Raw genomic sequence first — 14064 nt, 5'->3', positions numbered from 1 at the left:
CCCGTGGCTCCTCCCGCAGCGTCAGCAGTACACGCGCTGTTGTTGTGATTGACAGACGAACAGGAGTCATGTTGAACTTTCGTTTTGCTTTTCGCCGTCACAGATATGTTGTAAGTAATTAAACAACGATGTCCGAAATACTGATGAAAGAAATGGAGAGTATATCGATCAGTTCAATGACGGCAGAGAAGCGTCCAGGCGGTGTCCCGAGCTTCCTGCTGGTGGATGAACAAGAAAACCTGCAGGTAAAGTTAGCTAACGTCAACTGAGCTAGCGGCTGCTAACATTTAGCTGCTAGGCTAAGAAGAGGAGGACAACACACGCTCTATTGAAGGCCATTAACTATCTGTTGTCACTGATGCTAACAGTTACAGTGTTGATACATGAGCCGGATTAGCTTACACAACACCGAGCTAAAGTCAGCATATTCTATATAACTCAACAAAGTGTGACAGATTTCGCTCCACGATTTGTTTTGTAACAATAAATAGCTTTTACCCGTGACATCCATCATGTTTAGCCTACAGATATGTTTCCGCTAACAAGGGCCCATGATACCTCAACGAAAAAAAAGGCATAAACTACAACTGAGAGAGGCAGAGCATTAAATGGGTTTCGCATTGGGAAAATCCCTGGTGAGTCATACAGCACAGCTGACCCGCAGGGAGGCACCCTCTCATCGGGCTGTTACAATAGTACAAAGTGGCGATAATGATTATTTTCCACATAGTCTGGGATGTATGCACAACCAAGTTTGTCCTAAGAGAACAGAAGGCTCAGCTGCATAGTGTTAATGAATACAGCCTTCATTTCAAAGATTTTTATCTGAACTGAATGTAAATATCCTCATAGATAATAGAAATATATAACCCAGTTCTTTATTTTGTTGTGTATTAAGGCTCCTTGTCATCCGAGTAGGAATTGTTCACACAAATTCAATGAGGTTTTCCTTTGATTAAATGAAGTCAGCAGGTGAGCCAATGATATCATGTTAAGACAGCCCAGCAATCCATCCTCTGTCCATAAACGCCTCTCCTCTTGGTGTTCTCCCTCCTCTCCCTCCCTCCAGGTCCGCGATGAGTCTGACTTTGTGGACAGACTTGGCTGTGGGGACGTGGCAGGAGTCAAGGTCCTCTCCATCTTTGGCAACACCGGTGATGGCAAGTCACACACCCTCAACCACATCCTATTCGGTGGTGAGAGTGTGTTCTACACCTCCAAGTCCCCCAGCTCCTGTACGGTGGGAGTGTGGGCCGCGTATGACCCCACCCTCAGCTTGGTCGCCCTGGATACTGAGGGCCTGTTGGGGGCTGCAGCCAATCAGAACCAGAGAATGCGGCTGCTGCTAAAGGTAATTTTAGGGGTCGCTGGTTGGACACAAAATGGTAAATGGTTTGTCTTCACATGACACAATGTACAGTTCACTGCAATGCAGTTGCCTGTAATAAGGCTGAAAGATTGTGGCCGTGGCTAGTGAGTTTTGTACTCACACAGTTTGATAGGTAGCTAGTAATCATTTACAGGCCCCATACATTTCTTAATAGATCGGAAATTGCATTATAGCGTCTCCAGAGCCCCTGTTTTCTGCCCAGCACAGTGTTGCTCCAGGGCCATGTGATGCCGGCAGTCTTAATTAGCTTCCTCACACAATTAACAGTATTTCTGTGTACCGTGCAGTGCCGTCACATGCTGTAGTCTTTTAAGATATTGTGTGTTCAAAATAACTAAGATGTGGCATGTCTTCTTCCTTGTCCATATATATTTGGACACGGACACAATCTTTGTTATTTTAGCTGTTTACCAAAATATTTACAAATTACAGTTATATAATGAATATATGCTTAAAGTGCAGACTCCCAGCTCTAATTTGAGGGTATTCACATCCAAATTGGAGGAGGGGTTTAGGAATTACAGCTCTTTAATATGTAGCCCCCTTTTTTTCAAGGGACCAAAAGTAATTGGACAATTGACTCAAAAGCTGTGTCATGGACTGCTTAATTTCTTCATCAATTAAGCAGGTAAAAGGTCTGGAGTTGATTCTAAGTATGGCGTTTGTATTTGGAAGCTGTTTCTGTGGATCCACAACATGCAGTCAAAGGAGCTCTCAAAGTGAGTGAAACAGGCCCTCCTTAGCCTGCAAAAACAAAAAAAAAATCCATCAGAGAGATAACGGGATAGCGGGCCTAATCAACAGTTTGGTACATTCTTAGAAAAAAAGAACGCACCGGTGAGCTCGGCAACACTAAAAGGCCTAGACGTCCACGGAAGACAACAGTGGTGGATGATAGCAGGATCCTTTCCATGGAAAAGAAAAACCCTCTCACAGCATCCAGCCAAGTGAAGAACACTCTCCAGGAGGTAGGCATATCATTACCAAGTCTACCATGAAGAGAATACTTCACAAGAGCAAATACAGAGGGTTCACCACAAGCTGCAAACCAAGACTCAAGGATAGAAAGGCCAGATTAGACTTTGCCAAAAAACATGTAAAAAAAGCCAGCCAGATCTGGAACAGCATTCTTTAGACGGATGAAACTAAGAACAAACTGTACCAGAATAATGTGAAGAAAAAAGTATGAAGAAGGCTTGGAACGGCTCGTGATCTGAAGCATACCACATCATCTGTAAAACACAGTGGAGGCAGTGTGATGGTATAACTTCCATTGGCACTGGGTCACTAGTGTTTGTTGATGATGCGACAGAAGCAGCCGGATACTGATACTGTCTGCTCGGATTCAGCCAAATTGAGGAAAGTTGATCGGACGGTACAGATGGACAATGAGCCAAAACATACTGCAAATGCAACCCAGGAGTTTTTTAAGGCAAAGAAGTGGAATGCAATGGCAGAGTCAATCACCTGATCTCAACTCGATCAAGCATGCATTTCACTTGCTGAAGCTGAAAGGCCCACAAACAAACAACAACCGAAGACAGCTGCAGTAAAGGCCTGGCAAAGCATCACAAAAGAGGAAGCCCAGCATTTGGTGATGTCTGTGGGTTCCAGATTTCAGGGTTCACTGCCTGCAAAGGATTCTCGACAAAGTAATGAAAATTTATGATTATGTTAATTTGTCCAATTACATTTGAGCTCCTGAAAATAGGGGACTGTGTATACAAATGGTTGCAATTCCTAAACATTTCATACGATATTTTTGTTCACCCCCTTGAATTAAAGTTGAAAGTCTGCACTTCAATTGCATCTCGATTGTTTCATTTCAAATCCATTGTGGTGGCGTACAGAGCCAAAATTATGAAAATTGTGTCGCTGTCCAAATATTCCCGGACCTAACTGTAGATGCTACTTCTGCCTTAACTCTCCATATCTACTCCCTTCTTTTCCAGGTATTGGCAGTGTCTGATATAGTAGTCTATCGTACACGGGCAGAGCGCCTTCACAACGACATGTTCCTGTTCCTGAGCAGCGCCTCGGGGGCCTACCTGAAGCATTTCACCCCGGAGCTCAGGGCCCTCTCCAGCCGCTGTGGTCTGGACGTGCCCCTCTCTTCTCTTGGGCCGGCAGTTATCGTCTTCCAGGAGACAACGCACACTCAGTTGCTCGGCCATGGTAGGGAGGATAATATAGTAAATGGCATGCATATACTGTGTGTGATCACAAAAACACACCTCCGTTTTACAAGCATAATTCTTTGCCTTTTTACATGATGTATTTTTTATGGGTTTTAATCTCTTGTTCTGTGGTCCCTGCTGTCCAATTAAACTTTTTTTTCTACAATCTCTTTGCTTGTAGATTCTAAGGTGGGTGGCCATGCCGACACACTGCTCCAGAAGCGTTTTCACGACCTGGGCTTGGGGACAGAGGCCTTCAGCTCGGTGCAGTATGTAGGCTCCCAGACCATCACTCCTCCCACTGACTACAACAGGCTGCTGGAGGCCGTGAGGCAGCAAGTGAAGAACACTCACACACGCTCCCCCCGCCAGCCCGGGATAGTGTTTCACGCTTTGGAAGTAAGTGATGGATCGTTACCTGTGTTAAATAGACACCAAGTAGAGTTTTAGAGAAATTTTACAGAAAGTTGTGATCTTTGTTCGATGTTAGTCTTGTGGCCTTGACTCTTATCTTGTTTTGTGTCCTACGTCTCCCCCTTCCTTTTTCTGCTTGCTTAGGCCCTAAGTGAGCGTTTCTGTGGAGAACTGTCAGACGACAAGATGACCCTATACTCATTCTTCCCAGACGAATACTTCACCTGCTCCGCTGTCTGCCTCAGCTGCAAGTAAGTCATTTTAAACATTAATGAGCAGGTACTCAGTCTCTTTTTGTCTTAGGCTTTTCTCCATCTTTGAATTGGGCCTGAAATGTATAAAATAAAATAAATAATTCAGGTCATTCAGTCAGAGATAAGGCACTTCACTCTTTTATACCTGTACAAAGTTCTCATCACTTACGTTGTTTAGTGCATACTTATTTTGTTCTCAAATTCCTTTTTTCTACTTTCTAAAGATTAAAAAAAAAATCTAATATTCTTTGGAATGAAAATAATCCTTAGATTATGTCAAGCTTTATTATAGATAACTAAGAATGTCGGGGGTGGCTGTATCACACCTCTAGTTTTATTACTGGGCTGCAAATCTTTGAGTTATCCTATGCTGGATGCTTAATTAGAGATCCCTCGTTCTCCTATTCCCCACCTCACACACTACCGCTACTACTACTGTCCATTACTCTGTTTCTCAAAGAATAGTGTCATTCATTCAGCCTTCAAGACAAAGAGACAAGTATTTTCCACAGATTTGACCACTCCTCATGGTCAGATCTCGGCATTAGCAGCTTCAGAGATCTGTACATTGATCCTTTGCATCCTTTCAGCAAATTACAGATACACTTTCCATAGTTTAACAACATTTCTTCCAATATTCCTTATAAATCCAAATTATTACTTAAAGCAAAGTATCGTTATGGCTTGAATCATGTTTGGTGGGGACCTTTAATTTCCAAATGTTTGTCTAAATGTAACTCCTTTTACTCAAAATACTTGCATTAGGGAGCATCCCTCATCTTCAGAATCTTTATACAATAGTTAAAGGCTTTTATTGCCAGATGGAAACATAAACAGAAATCTTTTTGTTGTCTTTGGCTGAATCACAGAATTGGAATTTATTCTCTTAAAGCAGAAATCTGTTGTTCTTGTGGATGTTAACTGTCTCCCCAGTGGGACACATAAAACTTGATGTCTTTTCCATATTTTTGGAAAGGAGAAATGGGAGTCCCCTACTCTTTGTGTTTCTGGGAGAAATCATAACACTGGTTGTGACAGGATTCAGTCCTGGATTAATGGACTGTACAGATCGTTCAGACAAAACCTGCCCCCATCACTGAGTCTGACGTCTGTCATGTTCTGTCTCGTCTCCAGCATTCGCTGTAAAAATGGAATGAACCATCTGAAAGACAGGGTCCCCCACATGGCAGATGGACTGTGCCAGTACGCACACCAGTATAACAACAAGGTCCTTATCTGTAAGGTAAGACTGACTCCTTACACCAGCCTCGTCAGCTAGCTCAAAATGTGATGTTGCATATGTGGTTTCAGCTCACTGGAGTTTTTTTCATGCTGTATCTCGCTCCTTTGCCCCTTTGCCCCTTTTCTAATTATTCTTTACATGCTATCTTACAAAAAATAACACAAATACAATTTTTAATATATTTTTAATATTTTTACATTTTATATATATATATATATATATATATATATGTCTGTTTTATGTCTTATGTCTCTAGAGGTGCTATGAAGGAGGCAGAGAGGTGATTGTCGTGCCCAAGACGTCCGCTTCCAGTGACAACCCATGGTTTGGACTGGCCAAGTATGCCTGGTCAGGGTAAGTAAATATACATATATATATGCACACACACACCTGTTCATTGCCTTTCATCCTTGGCAATGTTGTCAAGGATGTTGTCTCCACCTCCCTCTCAGCTATGTGTTGGAGTGTGCTAGCTGTGGTGTAATCTACCGCAGCAGACAGTACTGGATGGGAAACCAGGACCCTGAGAGCAGCGTGGTGCGATCTGAGGTCAAGCATGTCTGGGAGGGGGTGAGTACTCCACCCTTCTTCTCTTCCTCCAGTTTATAGTTTCAGTACAAAATTACTGAATACTGAAATTATCGTTGCAATGATTGATGACATTATGCATTTAGCTTGCATAACTATTTCTCCTTCCTACATGACATCATTAAATGCATTATATGCTGGACATTTCATTCTAACAAAGTTTGCAACATGCATAACATTTGCCAATAAGACAACATTAAAATGGCAACATCTTGCATGAAGGTTGGTGTGCAGAGAGCCCGCAAGTGATACATTTTAACTGTTTATCACTGCTTTAGTCGGGATTCATTGAACGTTACTGTAGTGAGTCACTGACCAACCTTTTCCGATCAATCTTATTTTCTCCATCTGTCTCTCATCCCTCTCTCCCTCACTTTACTTGTATGAAACCCTGTACACCTCTCCTTCAGTTGCATTTTTTTCATCCCTCTTCTCTCAGTCGGATACCTTTCTGACCACCCACCAGAACGCTGCCCAGAGGGTGCTGGATGGGATGAACTTCATGATCCAGTCAGTGTCGGAGTACAGCACCGGCCCCACCAAAGCTGTCACTGCCTGGCTCACTGACCAGGTGGCGCCGCCATACTGGAGACCCAACACAGAGATCACTGTGAGTTTGAAGAGCTAAAACAACAAACACTGCAGAACATTTCAGATATCAAGGATTAAAGTTGTAATGCACAGGGCCACATGTGAAAATATCTCTCCTTTTTTAACACACACAAGTTTGACATTGTGGAACAAATTATTCACTCAATGCCTGCAAGAATAATGTTACCATGTCACTCCTTCCATCATTCAATCCTCCTCTCCCCCCCTGCTCCTCAGGCCTGTCATGGCTGTCAGAAGGTGTTCGAGGAGGCGGAGAGGAAGCACCACTGCCGATCATGTGGCGAGGGTTTCTGCCATCCCTGCTCCAGCCACAGGATGCCGGTGCCAGAGAGAGGCTGGGGCAGTGGCCCTGTCAGGGTGTGTAAGGCCTGCTACCGACAGGGAGGGCCAGCTGACACTAACAGCCAGGGTAAGACACTTCCAACCAATTAGTGAACTTCAACCAGGCAGTGTGTGTTCAGTTACATAAATGTCATTTTAATAAAGAAAGAAGTATTGACAGATCATTACATTACATGGATTAATAGAGAACAAGGTCAATGAACATGAGGACCATTCGGTCCTTAAGCATTTAATTTGCTAGCATCTTTTTTTCTGCTCATTTGTAATTTCAGAACTTAACTACACCTAGATTTCCTTTCATTTATTTTATTGTAAAATGAGACGGTGTAGTCCCTCATTCGTCCAGGAGTGTTCTATCGCAGAAAAGGTTTCAGTCGTAGTCATCTGGACACTGTTTTCAGAATCAATTCTCAATTGAGAATGACTTCCGGATGGGAGCCGAAACGTCTTGATTCTGAAAACAGTATACAGATGACTACGACTGAAACCTTTTCTACGTTATTGTAAAATGTGTTCAATTAATTTCCTGTATTTAAATGCTGATTTTGTGTGTGATAGCTACTCATAAATATTGTTATTGTTGCTTTTGTGTACGGTACATCTGTGTCTTCCAGTCTCACACATATGTGCACCTCTTTTCTTTAGTGTGTAAGGTGGAGCCTCGTGGTCTAATAGCTCGCAGGGTGACGGAGGTGGCCCAGTCCACACTGGACATGGTCACCACAGCTGTGGACTACCCTCTCTGTGAGTGCAGCTGCATTTTACCATTACACAGTCTGTCAGTTCACTGCAGCTGGTTGCACATTATCTCTGGGTCAAATGGCTTTTGACCAATCAGTGTTTGTTGAACACAATTCTAATTACCAATTTTAGAGTACAAAAATGTGGTTTGGCCAGCTGAAATTGTCTTTTTCAAAATGAAACAACATTTTTATTTGTTTGTCTGTTAGATAAACTTAAATAGAAGTGAACTGCAACATTGTTGAGGGGAGAAAAATCCTGCCATCTACATGTGGCTGTGCTTCTTGTTGCTTAGGATTGAACATACCATCGACAACCGTGTTGCCACAAACCCCGAATTTGTGCTGACAACAATAAATATTTGACTCTAAATTCTGGCTAATGAGGTGGACATATCACCGGGCCACTTTGACTTGATAGCTCATCTACAAGAAACGTGTGTCATAAATAAACATCTAATGATCTAGAAGCTATCCATCCATCTGAGATATGTAATGGCTTTTTGGAGATTCATACCATAAACATTAATGAAGCTTGGGATCATGTAAAGTGGTTTACACCAGCCCCAGTGTATATATTATTATTTCACAGAATGTTCTGTTCAGATATCGATATTTATGCTCTAAGAAAAACCATATACAACCTATGCCAAAAATATTGAATTAAATATTTACTGTTCCGTCCACTCCCCTCAGGTTTTGTGAAAGATGTGGCTCGGCCAGACTACTGGGTGCCAGACCAGGACATCACCCAGTGCCACCAGTGCTCCAAGACCTTCACTTCGGCAATGTCCAAGCACCACTGCAGGGCCTGCGGACAGGGTGTGTGCGGTCCCTGCTCCACGCACATCAGGCCTGTGCCCTCCCGAGGCTGGGACCACCCAGTCAGAGTGTGTGACAGCTGCCACGCCCGCACGGATAGTCTGTGAGCTTTTTCAACCAGGAGAACTTCTCAAAGTGCACTCGGTCTTCCTCAGATGATCCACAAAAACACTGTGAATCCTGGCACTGCTGCTCCAAGAGAACAAGGAGGATTGATTAAACAGCACTAAATGGCAGAAATGGAATCGCCCTTGGTTTTGTGCAAAAAGAAGCTTAAAATGGTCACCACCTGGGCACTAGGGCTGGTGTTTATCAGTGCTGACCTAGGATTAGCTTTCCATCTCATCTATCTCATCTGCCTTCCTTGAGCAACTGATTCTGCAGCAGTTATGAGGTAAAGCTCAACATAGATCACTTTTGCTACAGCCCCACTGGACCAGTCAAACTGCTATAAAACTAACTGGACTAATGGAAAGCTGGATGTGATTTTAACAGATTTTTGAAAATGAAGACATAAAACTCCTCTCAATTCTCTTTATAACAGCGGAGCTTGTCTCTTAACTGCACTCAAGTGTAGTCTTCTTTGTTCATTAATTTGTGTTTGCACAGCCATGCTGCACGCTGCCCATTCTCAATTTGAACAATGTTAGCTCAAAATTACAGGAGAAGTAATAAAAGGGATGAACTGGGAATAGTGAGGAATTTTTAAGTTTGAGGGATTTTTGCACCCCTCTATTTTAAAGAGTATCAAGTCATCTCAACAACTTGCATTGTCTCTGCAAAGCCCTCAGAAAAATAGAGATTGTGTGAGGTGATTTTTGTTTTTATCTTCCTCACCACCTTCCTCTGAACCATCTCTCTCCCTCTGGGGTAAATTATGGACAGAGTGGAAACACAAAGCAGTTCAGACTTTTGGAGGGAAAAAAGTCACTTTTTGTGTGCTCGTCTTTCTGGGCAAAGGAGATGCAAGATGGAGAAACAAGAGCTACAGCAGTGTGTGCCTTCATGGGAATCTTGATTCCCATTTCTGTAGCCCCTAACGATTCCTCCATATGCGGAATGAGATTATCTGTGCCTAATTACAGAGCATCTAACTCTTAGTTGTATCTACAATATGGTGAAATGATAGGAAAAGAATCTGTAGCACAACACATTATAGACATTCCAATGTATGGAAATACCTGTGTACTGATGTGTATTTACCTGTCTGAGGTTATTATAAAAAGTGGGCACTCTCTTGAGCCAGTGATACTTCAGAAGGTTTTCTTAATAAAATGAATATGACTGCACTAGACTGGACCACAGAGTTGTTTTGATAAATGCAAGTTAACATGATTGAAAATTACACTTTCTGTCAAAGGGAGTTTCTCTGTGTGACGTAGTGAAGGCATTAATGCCATTTTTCTCTGTTTTTCAATTTTAAAGATGTTTTCCAGTGAAATCTAGCAATTGACAATCTCTCTTTTTTTTTTCATAAATCAGGCTCGTCCAAATAAAGAAAACAAAAAAGATTTTGTGTCTCTACAAATTTCTAAATCACTTACTGCCTTTCTCTCTTTAATCTCTCCCTAATAACCATTCATGCTTTATTTGCATGAATGGGTATTAAACATTGTTGCAAAAGTAATTAGATGACAACACAAAGACTGCGGCAATAAAAAAGAAGAACATATGTGAATTAAATTGTGATTAACCTGCTAAATAATTCAAAACGATATCTGATGGTGAGGCTGAAATCTGCAGATATTCATGTTTCTGCTTTTTCACCCAGCAGGACACAGACTTGCTCTTCACAGCATAATTAATAGAATTGTGATATTTCTTTTAGCCCATGTTGGGAAATGCACTTCTCTGATATCTTTATATTTAGAGCAGGAGAGTAAACGATTTTGCTTGTCTTCTATGTGTCCTAATCAACAATACCTCCGTTTTGCTTTTCTTTAAACTGATTAATGTCAGGGAGTAATTTAGCTAATTCTATGCAGAATTCGGTAATACTGTACTATAATAAGTTGTTTTTGTTTAATCCTTTTTTCCCAGCAGTGTCCATTTCTTTTGAGTTTTGTGGCTGTGGGTGGTAAAGATGGTGTTTGTGCTCATTCTCTAGTTTTTATATATATGCTTCATATTGGTAGTGAGTTTAACAGCTCTCTTTTCCATTTGCAGTAGCAGTAAATATATTCCTTATGTTGTTGTGAAATCAGATTGAAACGTTTTATCCAAATTGTACTTGGTGGAGTAATAAATACAGCATGTTTTCTATATATCTTCTTTCTACTGGCATGAAGGCCCTATGTGCCTTTTCAGTCCACACAAATGAGCTTGTGTTCAATCCCAGAAAAGTGTAGCTGGTGCTGTGTGTGTTTTTCTACTAACAATCAAATGCTGGCTACTTTCATGAGATCTCGATCTTTCTGTTTTGAAATACAGTTACTCCCATGTCGTCTTCATTTATTGATTTTCTCCAGTCCATTAAGTAATTCTCTCTTTGTCTCCCTAAAGACATACGTGATTGGCCTCTAGCAGATTTACCCAGAGAATCACCAATAAGTCAGCTATTTACAGTGTAGCAGGTGACAGGTACATACATATGTTTCCATATAATTTCTCTCTCTCTCTTACAATCTCCAGTTCAAGGTTATCTGAAGTTCATGGTCCCTGATGTCCAGTGCTCTAATGGATCGCTGACTAATGTGCTCATTTCCTTCACAAACCAATTATGCAAGCCTAAATTGACTTTAGTGTCAGTCACAGACTATACATGGTGTCAGTGAGGAGGCAACAGACAGAGGAGCATCTGTCTGTATATAGACTGTAGAGTCAATTTTTAAAGATACAACACAGTAAAAGTTTTTAAATGATGGACGTAACAAAATAAGCATAAAACGATGCTGTTCTGAAAATATAACCTTTTATTGGTTGTTGACTCTGAGGTGATCATCAGCTGTAGATCACAGTCAGTCTCTTTTTATTTACTTCTACAGCACATAGCTCTTCCACTGCAGAACAGCCACAATTTACAGTTACCATGCTGTAAAAACTGATTTAGTGCGACACTGTAGTTGTAGAAAGAGAACACACACACTGAAGTTAAAGGTAGTTCTGGTGTTGGTGTGGACAGGCAGGGGTTTTGACTGAGGGACTGGAGCTGCTACGGATAAGTTACATTGCGTGTGTTTGCACTGTTATTACTGTGTGTGTGTGGTCCTCCAAACCGCTGTGGAAAAACCCATCATGAAGCACTAGTTTGAACAAGACACATTCAGTCAGTGATTACAAAACCACCAGGCTCTTCCGTTTTCTCTATAGGCCTCTGTACAAAGTCTGAGTGTGGCTACTGGAACAGGTGGAAACTAGCACATGATGTGATTGTTACGTGCTTACTATCTGTCACAATCCTGACCAAGGTTTTGTCATTTTATGGTTATGACAACTCTTTCAGTCTAGAATAGAGAGATGCTGCAAGTAATTTGTTTAAAGTTTTCAATAACATCATGACCACAGAGTGAGAAGATATTGGTAATGTTCATGTTCATAGCTTTTCTTGAATACAGTCAGATATTGTAATATTTATATGAATGTACTGGAGTTGTTGTGTGTTTGGAGAGCTTGTCAATTTCCATATTATATTAAGAACATTATATACATACAGTTGATTGTTGTATTCATCATTTTGTACTATTTTCCTATAGTATACTAAGTCTACCCTTTTCACATATATTACATATATTATTTCCTTTTATGCATTAATAATACTAATAATAACTTTATTTGTATAGCACCTTTCAAGCAGAGATGCAACCCAAATTTCATTGTATTAAAAACAATGTTAAGCAGAAAACGAAAATGCCTGCAAAACTATAAACCATAAAACAATAAAACCAACAGGAAGAATTATATAAATAGCAAAAGGAAGATCTGAGAGTTCTAGTTGAAACACAAAATGATTTGCTGACATATGAAGGTGCTAGGTTATGTAAGGCTTAAAAAACAAGTAAAAGGACTTGCATATTATGATAATAGTCCAGTTTGCCAGATTCTGAGCGGCTGGTTTTATTTTTGTACTAATATTGCCATTACTTAACTTTTTGTCCAGATGTCCAGTACTGCAAGAATAGATGTCCATCATGTCAGTGGTTTATATAAACAGATTAAGTTAATAGTCCTATTTCATGGAAGACATTCTGACATGTCACATTGGGAAAAGCACAGGTGTAAGTATAAAATTAACGATGGTCAAATTCCATTTAGCTGTTTCAGTTTCAGGGTCCTGGTATTGGCAGTGTTATTAGTAACACCTGTACATTTCCTATTATGATTGACTGTTAGGCCTATCAGTGTAAATATTGCTTGCTGAGTCCTGTTTAGTTTATAAGATTAGTATGGATTATGTTGCAATGTAGTTATTGAATATTTATTGAAGTTTAGACGTGATAATTGAGATTACAGCAAAAGAAGTCACTCTTAATATTAGTTATTAGTTTAATATATTGAGCTTACTGAGCCGTACTGAGCCTCTGTGTTTATCAGGACAGTGTCCTTCAGTGTGAAACAGTATTTGTCACGCAATGTTGTGCCTTGAGTCAGTTTTTTTTTTTTTTATCAAGAGCCATTTAGCAGTCTGTAAAGGTTACTGTTACTAGTGCAAGCCTTCAGACATGCGCAGTTAAACAAAGACCTTACAAGAATCTAAGAGTATTGGCTTAACAAATCTGGTGGGATCTATTTTAGTTGTAGTAGCATAAAATAGGTTGCTGGGCCCATGTTGTGATGCCCTGTTTCTACACAGGGGGGCGCTAGATGAACAGAAATTTTGTAGCTGCACCATAGTAAATTTTACATGAGACCACCCACTGTTAACTGTCCTGGGTGAGTCCCAGCAGGGGATTTTACTATAAAGCTGCCCTATTTGGAAGTCAGAAATTTGCATCTTCTCTGCCACTAAGGTATTAATGTTTTAAGAGCCTGAAACCGCTCTTCATAACCAGAGCTGATATTACAAAGATGGTGCAGAGGAATGTATAACTAATTTTGTAATCCACAGTGGCTTATCACATGAGTCACATGTGAAGCCAGCAGAGGCGATTGGGTCTTTATATGATTACATGTACATGTATTGTTGTCACAAGTCATAATGCACCATCACCATCACATACTTAGAGGAGCCTTATATGATTACATAAGCATAAACTGTTGTATTAATACAGTATAATCAGAGCCCTAAGAACTGTAGCATGATAATAAAGATGGCATTTAAAAGAAAAACAGAAATATTAGAAGATTTAATCATATTATTGACAATCTGTCATCCATGTGATGACAAACAGTGAGTGAGCAAGTGATTAAGCTTGTGACTAAGCACTCTTACTTTTCAAGACTTGTCATTTTCATCTCTTTAAGCTCATTAGGCATAACGCAGCATACAGGAAAGCCCCCTCTGTTTCTGTGGCATAGTAAATAGAAGATTTACATCACTGCTTGG

General features: G+C 40.7%; 1 protein-coding gene across 1 annotated transcript; it reads left to right on the top strand.

The window, feature by feature from the left end:
* Nucleotides 1-12233, top strand: si:ch211-11n16.2 (zinc finger FYVE domain-containing protein 1). The gene is made up of 12 exons (XM_044201324.1): nt 1-245; nt 1070-1351; nt 3343-3565; nt 3749-3966; nt 4126-4232; nt 5370-5478; nt 5735-5832; nt 5931-6048; nt 6506-6676; nt 6895-7087; nt 7666-7764; nt 8457-12233. The coding sequence occupies exons 1-12, from the start codon at nt 129-131 to the stop codon at nt 8687-8689; spliced, it is 1968 nt and encodes a 655-aa protein (XP_044057259.1). The 5' UTR covers nt 1-128; the 3' UTR covers nt 8690-12233.
* The last annotated feature ends 1831 nt before the right edge of the window (nt 12234-14064 follow it).

This window comes from Siniperca chuatsi, linkage group LG7 (genome assembly GCF_020085105.1).
Source record: "Siniperca chuatsi isolate FFG_IHB_CAS linkage group LG7, ASM2008510v1, whole genome shotgun sequence".
NCBI classification, from domain to species: Eukaryota; Metazoa; Chordata; class Actinopteri; order Centrarchiformes; family Sinipercidae; genus Siniperca; species Siniperca chuatsi.
Note: the sequence above shows the minus strand (reverse complement) of the source record. Positions and strands in the feature narration are given on the sequence as shown.

Bases quoted from the DNA above. Each gene is read 5' to 3' on its own strand.
- si:ch211-11n16.2 (XM_044201324.1), top strand. From the start codon at position 129: ATGTCCGAAATACTGATGAAAGAAATGGAGAGTATATCGATCAGTTCA. The intron at 3,566-3,748 runs GTAGGGAGGATA...CTTTGCTTGTAG, and splicing joins CACTCAGTTGCTCGGCCATG to ATTCTAAGGTGGGTGGCCAT. The intron at 6,677-6,894 runs GTGAGTTTGAAG...CCTGCTCCTCAG, and splicing joins GACCCAACACAGAGATCACT to GCCTGTCATGGCTGTCAGAA.